General features: G+C 31.0%; 1 protein-coding gene across 1 annotated transcript; it reads left to right on the plus strand.

Annotated features, from left to right (window-relative positions):
• The first annotated feature begins 760 nt into the window (after positions 1-760).
• Positions 761-16012, plus strand: LOC107436510 (uncharacterized). Its single transcript, XM_016048258.5, has 5 exons — positions 761-970; positions 7014-7229; positions 8419-8562; positions 10483-12276; positions 14629-16012. The coding sequence occupies exons 2-5, from the start codon at positions 7031-7033 to the stop codon at positions 14784-14786; spliced, it is 2295 nt and encodes a 764-aa protein (XP_015903744.1). The 5' UTR covers positions 761-970; positions 7014-7030; the 3' UTR covers positions 14787-16012.
• Positions 16013-17162: the final 1150 nt, after the last annotated feature.

The following is a 17162-nucleotide window of genomic DNA, read 5'->3' on the forward strand; positions in this document are numbered from 1 at the left end:
GTGACTGATGCACGTTAAATCTGTCGAGTCGCAAAAGTCCTCCTTGTCCCCATAACAAATCAAAACCTCTGGGGGTACTGGATTGGAGATGGATCTTTCTCTGATTCAGGTCAAAATGACGATCTGTGGTTGAATGAATGGATGTATGAATAGGTCCGCCCCATAAACGGTTGCGACGTATGGTGTGGCAGAAGTCGAATTCTCGGCCATAGATGGCGCCACTGGAAAACAAGAACAATCGCACCCCCTCTGCCTAAACAGGCATACGTCAACAACGCTCTATCCTCTGAGCCATCGCGACTTTTGACCACCACTATTATTTTTAAAAATTAAGTATAGATAAATTAATATGTAAATACTATTGTGGTAATACGCATAAGCTTTTTCAAAATGCAACTTATGTTTCTGCCGAAAATTGCAATTTAAATTCCATTTTACTACCACTGGTAAAAGTCATCCTCGAAAAGATTAAAACTTGGCAGGTATGCTTATAACAAGACAAATTACAATTTTTTCTAAAATGTTACAAGCAAAATTTATTTCCATTTTATAGTCAATTAGAATTTCAACCACTAATAGATCTATTTCTGCTTTTCAATCCATCTAAAAAATGTACTTTTTAAAGATTTTATTTTCATTTGCGCTTTCCGAATTATTTACAGAACATATTTACCTACCGTTTCAGTGTCATTTAATTGATCAGATAAGAAGATTTTTTTTATCATTTTTTCTTGAAAACCGAGGAATAAGTGTCGAGCAGATAACGCTTTTCTTAATCCAAAAACAAACGTAAATAAAATAAGAAAAAAATCCAACTGATAAATTTCAAACTTATATCGAAAAATTTAAAAAAAAGAAGAAGAAACTATTTGAATGCGCGTGTAACGGTTGAGTTTAAAGCGTGTTTTATGTAATAAATTAATTATGTTACATTTCAAAATTCGTAAACTTTTGTAACTATCAGTACAAGGTAAGTTTGAACTATTTTGTTTGCCTACTCTTGATAAGCATTAATCTTGAATATGTCTTTATCTTCTTCATATAAGTAGCCGTACTGCCAAAAAGACAATGTTTTTATTTTAAAATACAAAGTTACATACAGTTAAATTTTTTCTGAATTATTATATTTTTTCGGTTCTTTTAAACGTGATTTAACTACATATGACTAAACTAAACTATTTTAACATTGTTTTATTTTTATAATGGAAACAGGATAATGCGTATTTAATTTTCGATATTTTCATAAGTTAGCTAATTTTGCATTATCTACGATAATGAAATGAAGAGTTTGTATGTGCGTTTCTCTTATAATATTAGAACCGTTTATGCTAGTTCCTGAAATTCGGACAGTGGATAATTTTAGCTCTCTATCTAAAATTGTTCAAAAATTTTAATTAAATCATTAGAGAGAGACGTTTAAAAAATATAAATTTTTTCATTGACTTAAATTGCCATTGATACAAATTAAACCACAAGCAGGAAATTTTCTTTAAGATAACATCAGTAATGAATGCTAGCTTATAGCTCTCAGGAGTTTATTGCACGTTCTATAACTTCTAATTACTTTATTCGTTATATCAGATAAACTCAATGATCAACATAAAGTGGAAGCATAGTCGAACTACGTTACCAAGTTAGCATTCCTAAAGCTATGAACATGTTAATTTTGTTTTGTTTTCTTATGCTTTTAAAACGTGTTTATATAATTTAAAATCAATGATAATTGAGATGCACTGAAAAGAAAAACTAATGTGGATAAATAGTACGAATTATCTTAGGAGAAGCATTAAAAATCGCCATTTATAATTATTGGCACCAATGATGGTTAATCACTTTTGTTAGTATGTACCAATTGAAATAAAAAAATGAGCTACTGCACTAAAAGCAAATTAAAAAAGAAATGGTAGGGGAGAGGGGGGTCAATTGTAACATTTTTTACTTAACTATTTTTAACTAACAAAAAATCCAATATATTATTAGTATTAATTGACAGACGAGTAAAGTAGACTATCCTCTAGTAGAAAAAAAAATAAATACCTTATTTTAAATGTTGTTATATTAGTTATTAACAATTTTTGACAGTCGTGCACTTGTTACAATTGTCCCCACTTACGGGATCAATTGTAACAGTTCATAAATTTAACTAAAACATAGTTAATCATACAGATTATCATAGTTGTGATATATTTTTTTATTGATTAAAATAGTAGTTATATTTTAGGAGTAAAAATAATAATGAGCAGAGACCTAAGGGGTTAAAAGTTTTAATTTGTGCTGTGAAAGGTGACAAATAAAATAATGCACATGCAACATAATATAAATGATATATGAAACTATTTGTGGTTCTTAAAGAGTTAAGTAATGGTTTGTAAACATAAGAAATGGGACCTAAAGGGTTAAACAATTGCAATTGAAATTATGAATTTATTTTCAGCTGTTACAATCGCCCCTTTACTTATTGTTACAATTGTCCCCAAGACGCCATCTCAGCTTCATTTGTTAAAAACAATGCTAGTTAATTGACATAACTAATCTTTTTTTTTTGAAATGTTAATTAAGGTGTCCACTTACATATTCGGTTAATAATTTTTATTTGTTTAAACAAAATTACTTTGCTACAATATAATATTCTAATACCAAAAAAAGTACTTACGCAGCGTCAAAATATCTTTTGTGATGTAACTCTTTCAAAAGTACATAAAAATGGTTGCCAGCAGGGGTGTACATGTAGATTTATTAAATACACCTTGTGCGCCACCTAGGAACCAAATCTAGAACCCGACACTCGAAATTTTTGCTCTGTTACAATCGTACCCTGTTACAATTGACCCCACTCTCCCCTACTGATCAGTTAAGAGAAGTGCAAAAACTCACCAAACTTTAATTGACACCACTAATCTTTAATTAATTTTTGTATTTTGTACTATTTAAAGCAACAAAAAAAATAAGTTGAGAAATAGCAAAATTGTACTAATTCGTTTGGGAAAAAAAATCGTTAGGCTATTTTTGATGCCAGTAATGATCAATTACTTTTGGTAATAGGAACTAATTGAAATTAAATAAGTTTAAAAAATGTATTTGAACTTGAGTGCAATGAATAAGAAGTATTTTATTAACAATTCTATGATGCCACAATTGACATTACATATTTATTTCCTGTCTTTCAAAATATCTTTAATTACTTAAGCTTATTTTATTAATCTTTTAAAGAGAACATTAAATATTTATTCTTTTTTTATTGATCAATGTAAGGATACTTTTTACTTCATTACAAATGCAGACTCATTAATTCACTGCCGCGCCTAATCGAAAACAAAATTCTATTTATTACTTTTTGATTCTCAAATTTCTTACCGTAAATATGTTTCAGTTGCATGGTTGTAATAATTCCCATCCATAAATTCAAAATTTGAACAAGATATATAAATATATATAGAGAGAGAGTGTGAACTAATAGTAGGAATTGAAAAACAGTAAGCTTTGCAATTTAAAGCAAAATTAATAAAGCAATGGTACTAATTCGTTGAAAAGAAACGTAAAAACTCGCCTTTTCTTTTTTGACGCCAATGATGTTTAATTAATTTTGGTTAAAGACACTAATTGAAATTTAAGAAAAAGCTAATTGTACTAAATACCAAATTTAAAAAAAAAATTATACTTATTCATTTAGGAGAAACGTAAAAAACTCATATACTATTATTGACACCAATGATGCTTAATTATTCTCGTTAACATGCGTTACTAGTATTATAGTAATCGATGTAGTTTAATCGGTATCAAATATACTAATAGAGGTTCAAAGTATTTTATAAATAAATTTAGTGCTTATACTTCCAATAAATTGCATCTATACTGTGCTTTTTTATTATAAATGCTGTGGAAATAGATTTATTACGGCTTCTCGATGATATAAGTACAGGAAAAAATTGCTTGACTGTGGAAAATTTTGAAAACCATTATTTGTCTTCGAGAAACACCATTACGCCACATGATACTGAATACAGTTAGCCTTTATTTTGAAGGGATGAGCTACTAAAAACGCGTTTTGTCTAATCTAATAACGTTAAATTACCGGGAAAGGCAACGAATATTAATAAATAAATAATACATTGAAATTATTTTAGCTTAATTAATTTGGTCAGTATTTATCTTTCAGACTCGTGTATGATTTGGTATTGTTGTTCAATACAGATTGTGATTCATTAATTCTTTTTTTTTTCCACCTCGAACGAAAAACGTGTATTCAGTTAGTTTATAATTTATGTAATTATGAATGAAATTAGTTCGAAAAAATAACAGCTTTGCTTTTATTTTGGAAATGAGAATGAACAAAACTAATAATAATTAGAACTATAATAAAGCTAGATACATTAAAGCATGTTTTACACATTTTATGTCAAAATAAAGCACATCCATGAAAGATACAAAATCACAGATTAAAAAAGAGAATTCAGCATTGATTCATAAAGTACACAGTGCATGGTTACGCCTGGAGCAACACACAACGCATGGGATATTGGATTAATTAGATGGTAATTATCCGCCAACTTTATAATGACCATTTTGCATAAATATGGTTGGATTTCGCTGATGTGGAGCATGGATGACAATGGGCTTGTTGGCATAAACCTTAAACTTTAAAAATGAAAGAAAAAAATATAATACGTTGAATTGCATTATACAGCGGAAAACAGCCCGACCAGGAAATGACACAACAACGCTCAAAATATTGCTTGGCAATGAAAGCGCAAAAACCAGCTGTTATTCTCTTTTTTTCCCTACATCATTTTCTAGCACAATTCCATAATCATGCGCAAATTTAGTGATACCTTTCAATTGTATAAAGACTTATTCAACTAATTATTAGTTAGGTTGGTTTTGAAGTACTCATGATAACATTTACCTTTCCATGATAATAAAAATACTTCACAAATGTATGAAAAATTTTAAGCAACTTGTTAGTTGTTATGTTATTTTTAATAAAAACATAATTCTTTGCAATGGATTTAGAAAGCAGGATGTACGTTAAATTTAAAAAGCCAATCTTTAAACGCATTTTAGTGATATATCTTTCTGTATCAGAAATTTTTGTTTTGAGTTCACATACAGTCCTCGTCAAAAGTCTGAGCACACTACTGCTTCTCCAGAAATTTTCAAAAAGAAGATACCATATCAAACCAGAACTTTCTTTATTTGACTTATTTTTAAAATAAACATTATTGTTAATACAAGGAAATGAACATACATTATACTTTGCTTATAATTATGCAGAATTGTTGAAGAAGTTTGTTTTCATCAGAAAAGGCCGACCTTTGGTCTTAATAAGAAGTTTGCATATGTAATGCATTTGTTTGATCAAGATTGACAATATATTGTCTGTAACAGCTTTGAAAATTCCTCCATAGGTCTTTTGTCTTTGTTGGTATCTACATACGGACTTCCCTGTCCTGTTCATTCCACAGGAGTTTAATAAGTGACAGACCAGGAGAATCTTCTTAGTTTTTCTAATAATTTTACTGCATAACTTGGAAGTATACTTTGGGTCATTATCTTATTGGAACATTAAGTCACGCTTCAAAATCCGTGCTCCTGACAGAACTGCATATCGGATAAAAATGTTGTTATAAACTTTTTCTTGAAACTGGTGCGTGTTCAGAAATGTTACAATCAATATACACCGAAGAGCCATTACATTATGACCACCCTGCTAATAACATGTAGGACCACCTTTAGCCCTCAAAACAGCTAGCACCCTCAGTGGCATTGATTCCACAAGGTGCTGATAGGTAGTCTAAGGTATCTGGTACCAAGCGCTGACCAACTGGTCCTGCAATTCCCTCACATTGCGAGGGGGTAGCGTGGCAGCACTAATTTGCTTTTCCAAGTAGGACCACTAATGCTCTATTGGATTAAGGTCCCTGTAATATAAGGTCCCTGTAATAAGCAATTCGGGGACCAAGACATGACGTGAAAGTCACTGGAATGTTCCTTGAACCAATCCATGACGATTCGACCCTTATGACATGGTGCATTATCCTGTTGGTAAACACCATCCCCAAGCAGGAAAAACTGTTGACATGAATGGGTGAACCTAGTCTGCAACTATGTTCAAGTAGCGTACAGACGTCAGGGATTGTTCTAAGAGGAGGTCCTAATGTGCCCCATGAAAACATTGTTCCTGGGCGAGAAACCATGAAAACCTGGGCGTGCCCATTTTTATAGATGGAGGGTGGCCATAATGTAATGGCTCTTTGGTGTATATTTCTATAATGAGAGCTATTTACATAAATTTCTTTATTTACTATAGGTCACAGTTTTTCCATTAAATTAAAATTTGGCGAACTTGTCGGGAAGAATTCAAAAGAATTTCATGTTAGAAGACTAGTTCTGAAGTCTATTTTTTTAAAGTTATGGTAAAACTATCATAGAAGTGAAGATGGAGTATAATTTGTATTACGTTTGAATAAAGCACAAATAATAATATAAAAAAGGGATATGCTAGAGTTTCGGTTCTATGAACAAGAATCTTTCTCAGTTTCAAATGATTTTATGTTTTGACACTGAGGAATGTTCTTCTTTTATGTAATAAAAACCATTATGTGTCTATTTTTGTGGCATTATTTGTGTTTCATTTACGATTTATAAAAAACAGTTTGAATTAGAAATATGATTCCATAATTTGTGAAATTTGGTAGCAAACTTTGACTGAAACATTGAACACTTAAAAAAAAATTGCTATAAAAACTTATTTGTTAAAACAAAAAATAATCCACAATAAGTAAAAAAAAAGGAGAATTAAAACGAATTTGGGGAAATTATATTGCTTTGAAGCAGTACCAAGAGTGTGAGAGGTTTTAATTATCAGAAAGAACAAATGACAAAGTTCATGATTGTAGTTTGATTTAAAAGGCTTATGTCCGTACGTGTTTAAGGGATTATTTTCAAAGAAAGAAAAGTTGCTGGCAACATATATTAAAATAAAAGTGCAAACCAATTTTTATTTTGTTTTTCAGACATTTTTGATTGAAAAATGGAGAAGAATAATGAAGAGAAGGAAGATTTCAGAAGTTGGCTGATTGCATTTGGAGCTTTTATTATAAGTGTCCTAGTTATGTGCCCTTACAGATTATCTGGATTAGTGTATGTGGTTCTTATAGAAACGTACGAAACAGACAGAAAATTAGCCGCAATGCCAATAGTCATATTTATTTTAATGACCAGCATATTAGGTAAAGGGTAGTAATTATTTGCTCTTGGTATACTATTATAAACATGGTATATTGCTCGTTATAAGTACAAAAGTTAATCGCAATCTGAAGTCTGCAATCGTAATCTATTGAAATTTATGTATCATTGTCAATTATATATATTTTATTTTATTTTATGACCGGCATTAAACAGCCGACTGAATTTTGAGTTTACGACCGCCAATGTTAAACTCCGTAGCCTTGTAATTTTGAACCCAATCCAGAAGACAAAGGAATTCCTGGATCAATATTGGGAGAAATTTGCTTCAGTGGAGGACTTGTTTGATAGAACTAACCCGCATTTGCGTTACATGGGGAGGGAAACAGTTTTACGTCAGTACTGTGGGAGGTGCGAGCCGGGTGCAAAATACGTATCGACCAGCCATCTCTGGGATTCGAATCCAAGCACCCTCTTTGGGAGACGAGTGCTCTATCCCCTAGTTAATTGTCTATAGGGTGTTACAAAATTGATTGCCAAAACTGCTCATCATAATTATTGAGAGTTGCATAACAATACAGGATCGGAGATGTCATCATACACCGATAAAAAAGACGTATCAAACGACATTAAGAAACAGTTCATTGTTTCATAAAAAAGACACTTACTTCACCACAACAAATACAGTAACGACATTAAATTACCTGTAGCGGGTTAATAATAATCTTTCAACAAAATATAGAAAATCCAGTAACGGATTAGAATAAACTAACATAAGAAACATAGAAAAACCCGTAACTGGTTAGTATAAAACATCAAATCAAAAACAGAAACTATCTTCTAAAAAAGAACGACTCTCTCATGCTCTTTAAAATCTCGTGCTTTTATTTTTAGTTATGATTTCATCACAACGGGAACAGATCTTCCATAACAGTTGGCGCATTTGGAAGGCAAATCAATACAATTCCGAAAGCCAACGAAAAGTGATAAATTATTTATAATTTATGGTTCCCTCAAAAAGATCTTCCATAACAGTTGGCAGCCATGCATTTAAAAGGCAAATCAATATTGGGCGATTGTCAATTCGAAGCTATAAAAATTACAAATTTTTTCAGTTGTTGATTGAATGACGTGTTTTTTGTTAATAAATTTGAGTCACATTAAATTTTAATAACATGACACCCTTTATGAAAATAAAAATTCTTTTAATTTAATTATTTCACACTCTTTCAGGACCTCCAGCAGGACTGTTGGGGCAAAAGCTTGGATCAGAGAAAATTACACTGTTAGGAGTTTTATTAGCAGCTTTGGGATTCAGTGGAGTATATTTCGCAGAAAACATTACAGTTGTCATAATCTTCTTAGGATTTATCTATGGTAAATGTATTATTTTGTTAACTTTTCTTACCCATTGGCAAAATGGTTCTTGTTTTGGGTTTGATGGAGTGCGCAACTTATTTGGACATCACCACACTTTTCAACTGTGTTCAAGAGTAATAGTAAACAGTGTGCATGCCTCGTCATTGCATGCGTTGCTATGGAGACAGCTGCTGTTTTGCTTTTTATTCTCACTAGGCATTTTCAATGTATTTACATATGGTAACCAGTGGTCACCAATGGATAACCAGTGGTCACCAATGGGTAACCAGTGATCGCAATAAGGCGATCACATCTTTTTCCCTTATTTTTGTTTTCCAGTATTAAAATTACAATTTTATTATAGCTACTATAAAATATGCCCATAATTATGAGAAGTCAAAAGTTACATATTATTAATTCAGTCATCATAAAATTATAAAATTTTGCAGATGACTTATTAAAAAAGACGAAATTTTTTTCAGTGATTAAAAATAAAGTTTAAAATAATAGCTCCAACGGACGCATTAATTTTAAAACTTGTACTATGCTTCGTACCAAAGTAATAAAATAATAAAACCAATATGAAATATCAAGTAATTTAGTTATTGTTTATTGTTTGTTGTCAATTTATTGTTTGGTGAAAAACAGAAAATTTGTCAGCATATTTCAGCATAAATTTTTAACTAGCGAAAAATATACTTGTATTTGTATTTTAAAAATAACTAGATATTGTTGTTTAAAAAAATTTTAGCCCTAATAATGGATATTTTGGTGATAATTTTATGAAAATATATACTTGTTTCTTAAGTTTGATTACCAACGAACTTACAAGACTTTTTTAGTTATTTGGATATGAAGCTAAGATTGTAAAGATTGTAGTGGTGCTTCGACAAAATCTTTCCAAACTAGCTGCCAATAGCCCCTTTAAAATATCAACAAAATATGGTGGCTTATTAGTTTAGTATATTTCAAAGGAAATTCACAAATTGATCTCTGTAATGTGTAAAAACTTTTCAATAGCTATTCGACTCCACGGTGATGCTTTCAACCTCTAGAAAGTATATACTTTTCCATTGCAAAGTGCATAAACAGAGAAGTAAGAATATTACCTTAGAACTTCATCCAACGGCGAAGCCAAATATATTTATCATTTAATAACTAAATTTTTTTTCTCATTCTCTTTTTAAATGAAAGTATTCATTTAAACTTTTTTTCAAAAATCAAATTCTGTAAGCATTTTCGATATTTAATTATTATAAACATTCTAAACCATTAAATGATTGAAACAATGTTTTGACTATACAAAAGATTCGTTATTAACTTTATCGTTAAGATTCGTTATTAACTTAACGCAACCGATACATTTTACATTTATAAAGCTTGTATTGAAGAAATAAAATCTTAGTAATAAGCAATAGCTATTGCTAGCCAAATCATTGATTCCAAATGGCTTGGCGCATGGCGAAGTGTAATGATATCTAGTTACAACTGCTTATTCTGATTTCATAGAAACCATTTGACAGTTTTGAACATATTTGTTCTATAAATAGAAAGGATATCTATTTATAGAATATCATTTCCTCTAAATAAGTACTTTCTAAGAAAAAGATTTAATGCATATTTATTTTGAGAAAAGGAAAAGCACGAAGGAAAGATAAAGTTAGTTATTGAACGATAGGAAATATGTTATGCTTATTTAAACATTCTTTTACAATAGAATAAAATTGAGTTCGTCGGTGCCTATCCTATTAAGGATTCTTAAAACAATTATACTGTTTCTCAACATGATCTTACCTAAATTTAAGATAATTTTTCCCATTACTTCAATATTCTTCCTTTTAATTTAAAATTCCATATAAGGTGTTACAAATGTTAGTTTTTTTTTAAGTTCGTCGTCTACAGTTTTATTCTTATGTATACTTATTTGTTGCTTTTCAGGAGCTGGTTTGGCTACAGGAACTTTTTTCTTACCTAACATTATAAAGAAATACTTCAGAAAAAACCTTAACACAGCCATTGGTATAGTTAAATGTGGATCTTGCGTTGGAGCTTTAATTTTCCCCCCAATGGCTATCTATTTGCTTGACATTTACGGAACAGCTGGTACTTTTCTTGTTGTAGCAGGAATTATGTTGAATGGTTTACCAGTAGGTTTATTAATTATGATGGTTGGTAAAGATGTTGAAACTTTGCACAAACCACCTGAAATACTGCTACAGGAAAAAACCGAAATCGACAAACCCCCAGAGAGCAAAGTAAAGAATAAAATCAAAGACGATATTTCAGGAAAAGATCTCTTTGCTACGCTGAAAGAAACGAGAACTGATTGTCCCTTGAAATCTACGTGTGTTTTTACATCGAAAAAGTCAACCGAGGATCATAGCAGTGACGAGGAACAATCGAATAAAAATGTGTTACAATTCGAGAAATGTAATAATTTCAAAAAAAATTCGAGTGCTACGTCGAGTAAAAATCCTGTTCAATCTGCTTCAGTAAAAAATACTGATGCAAGTATAACTAAAGTTGATAAAGATAATAATGAAACCCAATCTAACGATTTGGAACAAAAAAGCAATTCCATAAGTTATAACAGTGACTGCGAATTATCAAATGAAATTATATTAGTTTCATCAACAAACAATATGAGTGATGATTTAAGCATTTCATCAAATGGTACTTTCATAAACAATGATGGACGTCATAATAATGATAGCGAACAATCAAAAGAAGCTACGTTATTATCATCAACAAATAGTACGAGAGAGGATTTCAGTATCTCATCGAACGGTACTTTTACAAACAATGATGAAAGTCTAAACAATGACTGCAAACAATCAAACAAAGCTACATTGTTTTCATCAACTAACAGTACGAGGGATAATTTGAGTATATCATCCATTGATACTTTTACAAATAGTGATGTAATTCATAACAGTGACTATGGAGAATCGAATGAATCATTGTATTCAACATCGAAATGTAGCAGTACTGATCATTTTAAAGAGGATTTTAATATTTTGTCACCTAATGTTATTATTTTAACTGCTCCCGAAACAAATTTCAATTTAAATAGTAAATATATGGGTAGCTCAATGCAGACGAATAACAGTTCATTCAAAAGGAAAAACTATGATAACTATAGTGGCAACGGAAAATCAAACGAAATCGCTTTACCATCTTCAGGTAATAGCGCAGCAGAAAATTCTAACACAGCTTTTAATGTTTCGATAAAAAGCACCAGCAAAACTAAAAAACATGCATTTTGGAGTTCTCTCAAAGTTTTTATGAACCCAATCTTTTTAGTTTTGGTAACAATCATGAGCATTCTCGCTTACATTGTGACATTAGTTTGGACAACTCTTATCGACTATTCAAGGGATAAAGGACTACCAAAAAAATACGAAGTGTATGTTTTAATGTTTCCTCCCTTGTTTGATTTGGTTGGACGAATCGGTTTTTTATGGGTGGTAGACAAAGGTTTTGTGGGATACACAATGTTTCAAATGACGACATCTTTAATTTGTGCAATATCTGTTTTGGGATTGATACTATGCTCAAGTTTTGTAATGTTGATGACTTATTCATCAATTTTTGCTTTGATCACAGGGGCTCAAATAGCTATAGCTCCTGGCTTGATATTTAAGTTTTTAGAAAAAGAAGAACAAATGATGGCCATGGCCAGTAGAAATATCTTGTACGCTCCACTTAGTTTTACAGTGGTTCCCCTTATAGGTAAGTATGAGTAATTTAATAATTAATAACATATGGAGATTGATTTGATTTCAATAAATGAGATAAGCGTTCCTAGCTTTTCTAATTTGTTATATATTTTAACAACACCAAAAACCTATGTTTGATAAGTAGAGTGCCCTGCTTTTTTTATTTCAGATGCGACAAAAATAGAATTAATTTCTCCATTTTAAATAAAAATTTGTTTTTCATACTTTTTTATTTTATTATACTATGACAAGAAATTTTATCACAATTTCCATTTTAAAAAGAAACAACTTTTATAGAAATTTACGTATTAGTTGTTGTTGCCGTATGACTGTCTAGGCAGAGGGGGTGCGATTATTCTTGTTTTCCAGTGGCGCCATCTATGGCTAAGAATTCGACTTCGGCCACACCATTCGTCACACCCGTTTATAGGGCGGACCCATTCATACATCCATTCATTCATCCACAGATCGTAATTTTGACCTGAATCAGAGAACGATCCATCTCCAATCCAGTACCCCCAGAGGTTTTGATTTGTTATAGGAACATGGAGGACTTTTGCTACTCGACAGATTTAACGTGCATCAGTCAGTTAACTACACGGGGAGTCTTCGGCAAGCGGGGTTCGAACCCACGAACTCTCGGACATGGGCCCAGCGCCCTACTGGCCAGGTTATCTCACGTATTAGTCTTTTTGTTGAATACTGACTTTTAGTTACAATACTTGGGCCATTAAATTCAAAAAATAAAATTTAAATAAAGCAAAATTAAATTTTAACGAAATTCTGATTTTTAATAATTAAAAAATAAAACAAATTCACTAAAGTAGACGCGAAATGATAGAAATTTGAATCTGAATTGATATTAGATATTAATAAAATGATAGTTCTTTATTATGTAGCATGCAGATAATTTCTTTGCAATTATTTGAGCAAAGATCCCTTAAAAAGGAAACTATTTACTTATAGAAATAATTATGATGCGCCTAATAGTTACATTAAGGAAATTTTGATAATTTCCTAACTTACCACCAGAAAGGACGCATCATCTCAAAGGAAGGCTTACATTTTATATATATGGGCACTATATAATTTTTATGTTTCATTTTGCAACATAGTGGATAAACAGTATCCGTTCAAAAAGTTGCTTTCTTTCTGGTGTGGACTTATTTTGTCATGCTACATTAAATTTTCTACACAGCTTAAAGATTCAGAACTATAAGCTGAAGTTTCTTATATCATTATTTAATTAGTTAAGTTCCTTAAAAATTAAAATTTAACTTTCTTTTAATCATTTGCGACATTTTTTAGCAATAACTAATAATAAAAAAAACTGTTTATTTGCATTAATGGATTTTCAACATTTATTTTGAGTATAATAGATGCTTTAAACAGTACAGATTAATTTTGAAAGTAAGAAAAAAATACATAATTTTGAGTTCTCGGCGAATAAAAATCCCTTGTTGACGACTCTATCTTAGCCTGCGAGGAAATGTTGGTTTCATTTCTTTTCGTTATAAATCACTCTCAACCAATCAGAGAATGTTACTCGTATGTCGTAATTCACTAGAGACATATGGACTCTACGGTTAGAGGTTTGTTTAAAATTAATAAGTGTCTTAATTAATAATTGTCTTTAAGTGGATCAAAATATCAAATCTCAATCAATAAAACTTCAAAAAAAACTTCAAAAAAATTTTAAGACCTAGAAGTAACTATATAATTTAAACAGTTATTCAGAAATTCAGCGATACTACATATCTCTATTCGTGGCTGGGTGGCGCAGCTGGTTTGTCGTCGGCCCTCTGAGCCCAAGTCTGCGGGTTCGATCCCCGGCCCAGACACCGGGTTTTCGGGATGCAGAAAATCCTCAGCGGCCATGTCTTATGATTATGCGGCATGTAAAAGATCCCTGGAGTGTCTTATTGGCTCTTGGCATTTCCAGCAAAATTAAATTCCTAGTGCACTTTAGCATCCAAATAGAGTCTCGGTGTTGCCATCCAGTGTGGCAGAAACTAGACGTCCAAATTAACATGACCAACGGTATCTCACCCATTGTGGTGGTCCTGAAAAAGTGGATACCACCTCTGGAGAACGCACTAGGTCTGCTCATCGGCAAGACCGATAAGGCAGCTCATTGGAAATAAATTTTAAAAAAACATATCTCTATTCAGAAACTGGACGTGTCTCTATTAATAACTGTCCATAAGCAGATCAAAATATCAAATCTCAATCAACAAATTTTTGTACACATACAAAACTTTCAAACACAATAAACAATTGAATAAACTAACAGTAACTGCTTAATTCAAATAGTTATTCTGAAATTCAATTCAACGATACTACAATTATTTTTTCTTTCTTTCAGGATACTTCAGAAATGAATTAAAATCTTATGATGGTGTCTACTACGTTATTATTGCTCTGTCCTTAATTAGTTTTGCATTAACACCTCTCGCAAATCTATTTTTAATAGCAAAAAAGCGCAGGAAAATGAAAGCTTTGGAAATGGATATTGTTGCATGACGTCACACAAATGTTATATACATATTCCATTTGTATAATATTATCTTACTAGAATAAAAAGAGATAAAAAAGACGTAAGAATTTTTTAAGTTCCTTTTTCAATCAGCAAAATAAAAACTAAAGGAGGCTCAGCCTTTTGCCCGCCAACTTCCGCGATCGCTACGCAATAATTTTTTATTTCTTGGTGGTAAACATATTTTCTCATCAAAATTATACAATATTCAATTTTAAAAAAAACAAATATATTTTAATGTACAAGCTGTTGTGAGCAGATTTTCTTTCTATAAAAATATAAAATTATTCTAAATAAACACTTAATGCATAACTAACTATTTAACCCTACTTAAACTATTACGTAAGACTACCTAACAAAATTTCTAACTATATATAAAAATCTAATGATGGTGTCGTAGTTTACCATTGTTGTCGGTGCATTTTTATTGGCAGAAAAATCACATGGAAGGATCCAGTTTCCCCACTTAATTTTTCATATTGGTTTGGTTGTCATCAGCATAAAATTCATATAAGACTTAAATGTATTGTTTTCCTATAAATATTTTTGTAAAACGCAGAGCTATAAGCGATAAGCAGAGAGCTCGCCGCACTTAACTATACTCAATATTTTTGTTTCCCTCATTTAAAAGTATTTATCTGTATTGTTATTATGACGATTTTGATTTTGTTTATTTTTTAAATTAAAAGTTCAAGAGAATTGTTTATTATTATTATTATTGTACTGTAATTCTACGCTACATTTTACGATAAACTTATTTAAATCGGTGTCTAATCTTATTAACCGTTTTACAATTATTATTTTTAGAGCAAATTACATTAATATATTATTATGAATTACAGTTAAAGAAATTCGTTAAATGATTTAGAACTTAACTTTCAGCTTAGTGCACATAGTAATGAATGCGAAAATTGATATTTTGTGTTTTACCGCCAGAATTAGAACAATTTCCCATAACTGACCTTAAAGAGTACTAAATGTATGAAATAAAGTATGGATTAATGGATTGTATGAAATAAAGTGTTAAAACTAAATTTTTGTAGATATTTTTAATTTATTTGAATTGGTTGAAAATGATAGTGCAATGCTTCAAATATATTTTCTGAATGAATATCTGATAAACATGTAGACCAGATTTCAATTGCATTTGAAAACCAACTTTGTACAAGCGATTACTGCATTATTAAAAGTAAAATAAAGAGTGTAGAGCCAGTTATTTCGAGTAAATGCAATTTTTGAACAAACCATATAATCTTATAAATATGAATTTTATACAACATTGAAATAAATTAAGTAAAAAAAAAATGGCAAAAAATTAAAATATTTAAAAACGATTGTAATTTACTTTACAAAATGCACTTTTGATTAAATTAACAAGCGACATCTTTAAAGAAATAACATCTAAACATATCATCGAACTAAAATAAAACAAATCGCCAAACGTTTACAAGTAGCATAATAAATTCAGTTAATAATAAAAGAAAAAGATAAACTCATCAATCTACCTAGTCATTAAGAGTGGCCCCTGATTCTCACATTGAATCTGAATGAGACTGGATCATTCCATTTATTTCCAAGGTGGGGAAAGTAGAATTTACTGCGCATCATTTCGGCGCAGGAACTATACAGTGAATCCGATTGCAATATCTTTTTTGAAGACACATAAGCTATCCTATTCTTTCTGCAAGTAGATTTTTAAAATTAAAACGATGACGCCATTTACAAATTTCGGATTTAAATATACATTTCTAATAAGTTTTAAATTAATCTGATGTTTTTAAAGATAATATTTTTTACACTCTGATTACATTTTTTTAAAAATCGTAACTAATTTTATATAGTGTTTGAAATATTTTTTTATACCTCTTCATGTATTTTTATGAGTTGACGTAAGAAAATCTAAGTAAAATCTAGAAAGATTAATCATAGTATACAATTGCCACTGCCCGGTATACCCTACACTGATGTTTTTTTTTTGAGGTCAAGGGTCACTGCCCGGTAAGCATTTGCCCGGTATACCCTACACTGATGTTTTTTTAAGGTAAAAGGCCACTGCCCGGTATACATTTGCCCGGTATACCCTACACTGATGTTTTTTTAAGGTCAAGGGCCACTGCCCGGTATACCCTACATTGATGTTTTTTAAAGTCAAGGACCACTGCCCGGTATACATTTGCCCGGTATACCCTACACTGATGTTTTTTTAAGGTAAAAGGCCACTGCCCGGTATACATTTGCCCGGTATACCCTACACTGATGTTTTTTTAAGGTCAAGGGCCACTGCCCGGTATACATTTACCCGATACTCCAAACACTTATGTTTCTTCTAATCTATCGTCAGTAAGTATTAAAATATCGAATAA

This window comes from Parasteatoda tepidariorum, chromosome 9, assembly GCF_982258835.1.
Source record: "Parasteatoda tepidariorum strain Cologne lab strain chromosome 9, Ptep-v5.0, whole genome shotgun sequence".
NCBI classification, from domain to species: Eukaryota; Metazoa; Arthropoda; class Arachnida; order Araneae; family Theridiidae; genus Parasteatoda; species Parasteatoda tepidariorum.

What these genes read in the sequence shown, in the direction of transcription:
- LOC107436510 (XM_016048258.5), top strand. Translation starts at nt 7,031, where the DNA reads ATGGAGAAGAATAATGAAGAGAAGGAAGATTTCAGAAGTTGGCTGATT. An exon ending in TTTAATGACCAGCATATTAG is followed by an intron (nt 7,230 to 8,418) that starts GTAAAGGGTAGT and finishes ACACTCTTTCAG; the next exon opens with GACCTCCAGCAGGACTGTTG. An exon ending in CTTCTTAGGATTTATCTATG is followed by an intron (nt 8,563 to 10,482) that starts GTAAATGTATTA and finishes GTTGCTTTTCAG; the next exon opens with GAGCTGGTTTGGCTACAGGA.